This window comes from Gouania willdenowi, chromosome 21 (assembly GCF_900634775.1).
Source record: "Gouania willdenowi chromosome 21, fGouWil2.1, whole genome shotgun sequence".
Lineage (NCBI taxonomy): Eukaryota > Metazoa > Chordata > Actinopteri > Blenniiformes > Gobiesocidae > Gouania > Gouania willdenowi.
This window is the reverse complement of record NC_041064.1, coordinates 22,497,101-22,504,553: the sequence shown is the minus strand read 5'-3', so window position 1 is coordinate 22,504,553 and position 7,453 is coordinate 22,497,101. Positions and strand designations below refer to the sequence as shown.

Sequence of the window (7,453 nt, the reverse complement as noted above, 5' to 3'; positions counted from 1 at the left end):
AGTGACACTATTTTAGTGCAACATTTTGTAAATAAGTGTACTAATGCAAATGAATAAGTATTTCCAATGGTGCTTTCTGTAAACAAAAAATAGGGTCTTTCTTACCAGTGACACCAGTGCAATATTCCAATAAACAAAATATTGGTTCTTTGTGACAAAATTTCTGTGAAGACCGACCTGCACATTTTAGTGAAAAAACATAAAAGGTTTTGAAAAATAAAATAAAATAAATGAGTAAATAAAAAAATAAACAACTAAAAATCAATACCTAGCGCGAGCATATCAATAATCAATCAATCAATCAATCAATCAATCAATGCACTGGAAAGTTAGCGATTGCTGTTAAAAGCAAAAGTGTTAATTCATAAGTATATGCATTAATTGTCTTGTGATTGCAGTTGATTTGCTGTTGATGGTCTGTTATTGATTGGTAAGCTGTTAAATGTTTTGTTTTCATCATATAGAGTGCATTGCCTTGTATGTAAAGTGCTAAAAAAATGAAATGTGCCTTGCATATGGTTTTGTCATTATTATTCACAAACATCTATTGCAACAAGCCCACATTTCCTATTCTAATCCTGTAATTTTTTTGGCATTTTCATCAAGGTCCACAACCTGCAGGGGAAGGTGGAGGCAGGTTGGCTGGAGAAGAAATGGGAAAACCTAAAGCAAAAGTACAAGGTTTGATTAAAAAAAAAAAAAAAAAACTATTATCTGGATCAATAGTTGTTTGGTTTGTCAACAGTGTCAAACCACAATTACCAGGTAAGCTTTGGGATCATTAACTAATAAACAATGTGCCGTTTGCTAGGAACTGAAGACGCCCAGGACAGGGGTCAGTACAGAGGGAAGAGAGACCACTGCTGCCACCTGGAAGTGGTTTGAGGCAATGGATGAAAGTGATGGGCCAACGGCCCAGTATAGCCATGCCCCACCTCATCACGTCCGTTTTATCAACGGTGGCAACAGTGGCCTCTCCGCCAGAAGAAGGAGACAACAGCAGGAAGAGGAGGAGTGAAGTGGACCTGTTGGCCTATTTGAGGGAGAGGGAGATGGAGAAGAAAGAGGATGAGAGAGAAAAAAGAGCAGAGGAGAAAGAAGAGGCTTTTTAGAATATGTTAGTTTAATCAATCTCTGAACGTTTCTTTTGGACACATTTGTATAACTATTTTAATGTGGTAGTTCTTAAAATATCTTGTGAAGTGTCCTCATGTAATAAATATTATTTATTGATTCCACTTTGTTTTTTTGGGTCATTTCTTATTTCTGTCCTCCATGTGTACCTCCACAGTCTAGTTCTGGGATTTCAACTTGCAGTATTTCTTGATGTGTATTTGTAAAAGGAAATCTGGTACGTATTTTTTATTGCAAATAAATGTCCATTTATAAAATATTATTTTGATACAATTTTTTAAATTATTACTTTTTTAAACTAAACATGTAATGATTAATTTTTTTTGTTTTATCATATTAGTACCTGTATAGATGATGGCCTAGCAGAATGTCTATTTGCAACTCATTTTGGTTTGTCTGTACACGTCCAGAACCGGGTCACGGTGACGTATAATTGCGATGTCATCTATCAACTAATTCTGGCTGTGATATGGACATCCAGATCATGGCCTAGCACAGGGGTCTGCAACCTGGGGCTCTGGAGCCTCGCTCCCTATAGCTTTAAAAAATATTAAAATAATGAATTGTTATTTCTCACAGAGAGTATTGATTATTAATGACATTGACATCAAATAGAATCATGATAAATCAATTTTTTAACCCAAAAATAAATCACCTTCCTTCGTCACCTCCTGAAACCTCTACAGATCATCAACTTCACTTGCACCTGTGGCTAAACTTAGGTTTTAAATTCTTGGTAAGATATTTAACAAAAAGAATATTCTGGAACAAAATATAATGTAATTTAGTTGATTTAGTTCAATATGCATGCTCGATGTTACAAAAAATGATCAATTATCATGTGTTGACTGAAGCGATCATGTTTTGTAGCCCTTCAAATATATTAACTTAAAAAATTGTTTACATAAAATGATTCGATATAATTGAACTGGAGAATTTAATACACTGTATTGTCTTTATTGAGAAAGTATTTTTTCGCCTCTAAAGGACTTTAATCCAGGTGACATTAGACAAAATGGCTCCTTTGAGAGTAAAGTTTGCAGACCCCTGGCCTAGCGGAACGTCTATTTGCAACTCATTTTGGTTCTCTATAGACGTCCAGAATCGGGTCACACTGGACGTATAATCTCAATGTCATTTATTCACTAAATATGGCTGTGATATAGACGTCCAGATTATGGCCTGGACTGGCCGACGTCTTAGACGTCCATAGACGTTGCTTGCTCAGTGGGTATGTGGGCCACTTTAGGCTCACATTAAGATTAGTGGATGCTAACTAGGGATGGGACTTTTTGTCGACAAAACGACCGACATTCGACACATGCTCCCCTCGACAAAAAAAATAGAGTGTCGACATGTCGAGGGGGCGGGGCTTGTGGGATTTCCAGATTGCATTTTTATTTTTTGGCTTTTAATTTATTACATTTTCTATTCAAATACACATCATAAAGTGCCACTTTTCCCATAATGAAATTAAATATTTTAAGTAAAACAAATCAACTTTTTCTAAATGGGATCGCCACTTGACCGTTGACCCTGCTTGACCCTCATTCAAATACACACACGTGTGTGGTAACCATGGTTACAGGAGACACAGTCAACATGGCGGCAGCAGCGCATAACAGGAGCAAGGTGTGGGGGAGTTTTAGCAAAATTGATGATAAGGTAGTGAGGTGCAAATTGTGTGGCAAGGACTACGCTTTCCACACATCCACGTCAGGGATGCTGGCTCACCTCGAGAAAAAACACCCGATGCCGTCTTCATTAAAACAGAGCAGCATGGACGCCTTCAGGGTGCGAAAGCTGGACAGTAGCCGCGCAGAGAAGATCACTGGTCTAATGACTAGCATGGTAGCTAAAGATGTCCTGCCTGTCAGCTTTGTCGAGGGGGTAGGTTTTCGTGAATTAATGGCTTTTCTTGAGCCCGATTATCAAGTGCCATGTCGCAAAACGACGACTGTGCGTTTGGAAAAAATGTATGAAGATAAGGCTGCATCTCTCCGTGAATCGCTCTGTGCAGCAGAACACCTGGCCATCACCACAGACGCATGGACGGCTCTGACTACAGAGTCGTACGTGACTGTTACGGCTCACTATTTTGAGGACTGGAAAATGAAAACTGCTCTCCTGCAGACGCGCGCCATGCCAGAGAGGCATACCGCCGAAAATCTTGCGAATGTTCTGGGAGCAGCAGCTGAGGACTGGGGGATAGCCGACAAAATTGTAGCATGCGTTCACGACAATGCTACTAATGTAACTGTGGCAACCTCTCGCCACCTGGAATGGGAGTCACACAGATGCTTTGCACACACGTTGCAGCTAGCCGTCAATGATGGCTTCAAATTGAACTCGATAGCTAATGTTGTCGGCGGGGCAAGTCGTCTTGTCTCGCACTTTCATCACAGCACCGTTGCGTCTGAGGCGCTCAAGAAGAAGCAGGCGATACAACTTAAGGAGCCTCACCGTCTCATCCAGTATGTAAAAACAAGATGGAACTCTATCCATGATATGTTTGAACGCCTGCTCGAGCAACGTTGGACCATAGCAGCAGTTCTGTCCGACCGAGAGGTGACCAAATTGTCGGATGCCAGGACCCTGGATCTCACCGATGCCAACTGGCACACCATGGAAGAACTGCTTCCAGTTTTACGTGCGCTGAAGTCAGCCACAACCGCACTGTGCAGTGAAAAAGAAGTGTCGGTGTCAGTCGTTTACCCGATTACAGCTGCTCTGCTTTCCAGGTGAGCGCGCGTGTGTGTTTTTTTTTTTTTTAATTGATTATATGATTTTGTGTCTATATGCGGGAAAATGGAGAATTATTCTATTAAAATATAATGGCTTCCTTGTCAGGCACCTGCAGCGGGACGAGGGGGAGTCTCCAAGAGTCTCAGAATTCAAGAGAAGAGTGTCAGACTCTCTCACCTCTCGAATGGAACCTGAAAACACCGGCACCGCGAAGAAGGCAGCTTTCATCGCATCCTTTTTGGATCCACGTCACAAACACCTAAAGTTCACGACCAAGGAGGTTAAGGAAGCTGTGCAAGAAAAGGTTAGAGATCTGTTGTCCGGCCTCCGTGCGGTCTCAGGTGATAGTGCGCGCGTTGATGATGACGAGTCCGGGCCCGCTAAAAGGGCTAAACAGGTGGATGCAATGGTTTCATTCTTCGGAGAGGACTATTTCAAGGGGGACACGGTCACATCTGACCATTCTGAAATAGAACGTTACACAAACGAAGAAGGAATATCACCCAGTCAGGATCCTGCGCTCTGGTGGTCTCTCAATGAGTCCAGATTTAAAAACCTGAGCCGTCTGGCAAAAGCCTACCTCTGCATCCCCGCCACATCTGTGCCGGCGGAAAGAGTGTTTTCAGCCGCAGGACTGGTCGTGAATAGACTCCGCAGTCGCCTTCTACCCAAACATGTAGACATGCTTCTGTTCTTAAACAAAAATTAGGCCGAAATGGTAAGATACCTATATATATTTTATTTTCACTGAGATCTGAGTTGTTGGTGTTAGGCTCCGTCCTTTTCTGTGGTTTAAAAAAAAAATGGGCACGCTGTTTTTCGATTTTAATTGTTGCTTATTTTCACGAGTGATAAACATGTTCATTTAGTTTGTTTTTTTTTTATTTGTAAAAATAACTTGTTTAGGCTACATGTAGCCTACAAAACTAAATAATAAATGAACTGGCTGTTTTATTTCTGTAAATTCCAAACGGCAAAAAGTACGTCTTATGTGTTACTGCTTTAATGGTCAATATTGGACACTAGAGCCATGTTTTTTAGACTAAAATTAACTAGTACAACAGTATAGATTATTTTCCACCCTCCGCATTGCTGCTGCTCTTTAAAAAAAAGAAAGAAAAAAAAAAAGGCCGACAATTCGACAAAAAGTCGACACATGGGCCTCGACAATCGATTTCCCAAATCCCGTGTCGTTCCCATCCCTAATTTAAATGCGATGCTATGAGTGAAGAATAGATTGTTTTTAGTGATTTGGTATGTAGGATTTGTTGAAGCTTCCATAGGATGTAACTGCTTTTGGCAACTTTGTTTTTAACTATTTGTATATGTTTTTTCCAGGTCAGCTTGTCGTCCATCCACACTCCTAGTACCCTATATTCGTTTACTTGTTCTATTATTTCCATGTTTAGTTTCATGTCTTATATCTCCTGTTATTTTTCTCTTTCCGAAATTGATGAATTTTGTTTTACTGACGTTTAGGGCTAGTTTATTTACATCTAACCATGTCTGAATTTTTGACAGTTCTTCATTTGTTGACTCTATTAGAGTTTTAATGTCTTTACCTGAGCATAGGATGGTTGTCATCTGCAAACAACGTTAGTTTGAGGCAATTTGTGACTTTGAAAATGTAGTTTATGTATAAAATGAACAGTTTTGGCCCTAAAATTGAACCCTGTGGCACACCACATTGTATGGTTTGGCATTTTGATGTGTGTTCTTCAAAGTCAACATATTGTCTCCTTTTTGTCATATAGCTTTTAATCCATTTTAAGGCGTTGTGCTTTATTCCGTAATTTTGAAGTTTTTCTTCTACAAAATCATGATTAATTGTGTCAAAGGCTTTTTTTTAGGTCCAGAAAAATTCCGAATACAAATAGTTTTTTTTCTAATGCTTCTCTTATATTCTCCGTGATGTCAATTATAGCCATTGCTGTTGAACGTCCTTTTCTAAACCCATATTGTCCTTCATGTAGTATATTATTGTCTTCTATAAATTTGTCAAGTCTTTCATGAAGAGTTTTTCCAGAATTTTCGATAATTGTGGTAATATTGATATAGGTCGATAATTAGTGAAATTCCATTTTTCTCCACACTTGTAAATCGGTCTGATTTTTGCAATTTTCATTTTTTCTGGGAAAACACCATTCTTAAATGATAGATTACTTATATGTTAATGGCGGGGTTATTTCAGCTGTTATGGTTTTTATTAGACTCATAGTTAGATTATTAACATCTCTGGATTTTTTTGAGGTACAGGTTGTGATTATTCTATCCACCTCTGCTTCTGTTACTTCTTCGAGTACAAGGTACTTATCAATGTCTTTCTTCTCATTGTCAAAATGGTTCCATTTAAGTGTTGGGTGTTTATTAATCCCTTTCTCCGTGTTTTTTCCAGTATTTATGAAAAAACTGTTGAGTTCTTGTGCTATTATGTTTTTATTGTATTCTTTTACATTGTTTATTATAAAGTGGTCTGCATTTTTTTCTTTGCTTTTGTGCATGGTTATGGTGTTTATAATTTCCCACAATTTTTTGTTTTTATTCTTTTTTAATTTTTTTCATAATATTCTCATTTTTTTTCTCTTAGTAAATTATTGACTTTGTTTCTGTATTTTTTATAATGTACTTCTGCTTTCAATGTTTTTTCTGTTATATATTTTTTATATAATATGTTTTTATTTTTTGCTATTTTCTTATTAATCCATGGTACGTTGTTTGTTTTTACTTTTGATTATTTGGTTCAAAGGGCAGCATTTATCGTATATTGTTGTTATTGTGTCTGTAAATGTGTCATATGCTACGTTCACGTCTTATTCCTTGAAAACACTCTCCCACGTCTCTCTTTTTATCTGTTGTTTAAAGTTGCCTAGTTGTTTTTCTCCTTCCAGTCTTCTGTATGTCAATGTGTTATGATTTTCAAAGTTCTTCTTCTTTTTAGTGTTAAGTATCGTAAATATTGGTAAATGATCAGAGATGTCATTTATTAATATACCACTCGTTAGATCTGTGTTTTGTATGTTTGTGAAGATGTTGTCTATCAGTGTTGAGCTGTGTTTATTAATTCTGGTTGGTTTTGTTATGAGAGGTTTTAATCCATTTGTGTACATGTAATTAGTAAAGTCTTCAATGTGTGTATTTTTTAAAGGATTTAAAATGTTTATATTGAAGTCTCCACATATCAGTAATCTCTTATATTTAATTTCTTCTATCATTTTAGTTAGTTTCTCATTAAATAGGTCTATTTTACAGTCAGGTGCACGATACAAACAGTATATTATCTTACGTCCCTCTGGACTTGTAATTTTCACTGTTATACATTCCATCACTTCTTCCACGGTTAAACTCATCGATTCTATAATCTCCATCTCAATATTTTCTTTTATGAATAGTGCCACCCCACCTCCTGGCTTGTGTAATCTGTTCTTATAGACAAATTTATATCCTTTTATCATAAACTCCATGCCTTTTTTTTCTTTCAGCCAAGTTTCTGACAGTTCTTTAAAAGCATCAAGCAATCAACACCCAATGATGGAAGAATTTGAAGATGGCACTGGGCCCCCCCCCCCCCCGTGGA

At 37.8% G+C, this 7,453-nt stretch overlaps 1 protein-coding gene and 1 long non-coding RNA gene across 2 annotated transcripts; both read left to right on the top strand.

Moving 5' to 3' along the window:
* Window positions 1–276: 276 nt before the first annotated feature.
* LOC114455306 (uncharacterized) lies at window positions 277–895 on the top strand. Its single transcript, XR_003672667.1, has 3 exons — window positions 277–430; window positions 607–681; window positions 812–895. It is a non-coding gene; the product is annotated as an uncharacterized LOC114455306 (long non-coding RNA).
* Window positions 896–3,465: 2,570 nt separating this feature from the next.
* On the top strand, window positions 3,466–4,740 carry LOC114455304 (zinc finger BED domain-containing protein 1-like). Its single transcript, XM_028436462.1, has 2 exons — window positions 3,466–3,875; window positions 3,985–4,740. The coding sequence occupies exons 1-2, from the start codon at window positions 3,643–3,645 to the stop codon at window positions 4,586–4,588; spliced, it is 837 nt and encodes a 278-aa protein (XP_028292263.1). The 5' UTR covers window positions 3,466–3,642; the 3' UTR covers window positions 4,589–4,740.
* The last annotated feature ends 2,713 nt before the right edge of the window (window positions 4,741–7,453 follow it).

Bases quoted from the DNA above. Each gene is read 5' to 3' on its own strand.
- LOC114455304 (XM_028436462.1), top strand. From the start codon at position 3,643: ATGTTTGAACGCCTGCTCGAGCAACGTTGGACCATAGCAGCAGTTCTG. The intron at 3,876-3,984 runs GTGAGCGCGCGT...CTTCCTTGTCAG, and splicing joins ACAGCTGCTCTGCTTTCCAG to GCACCTGCAGCGGGACGAGG.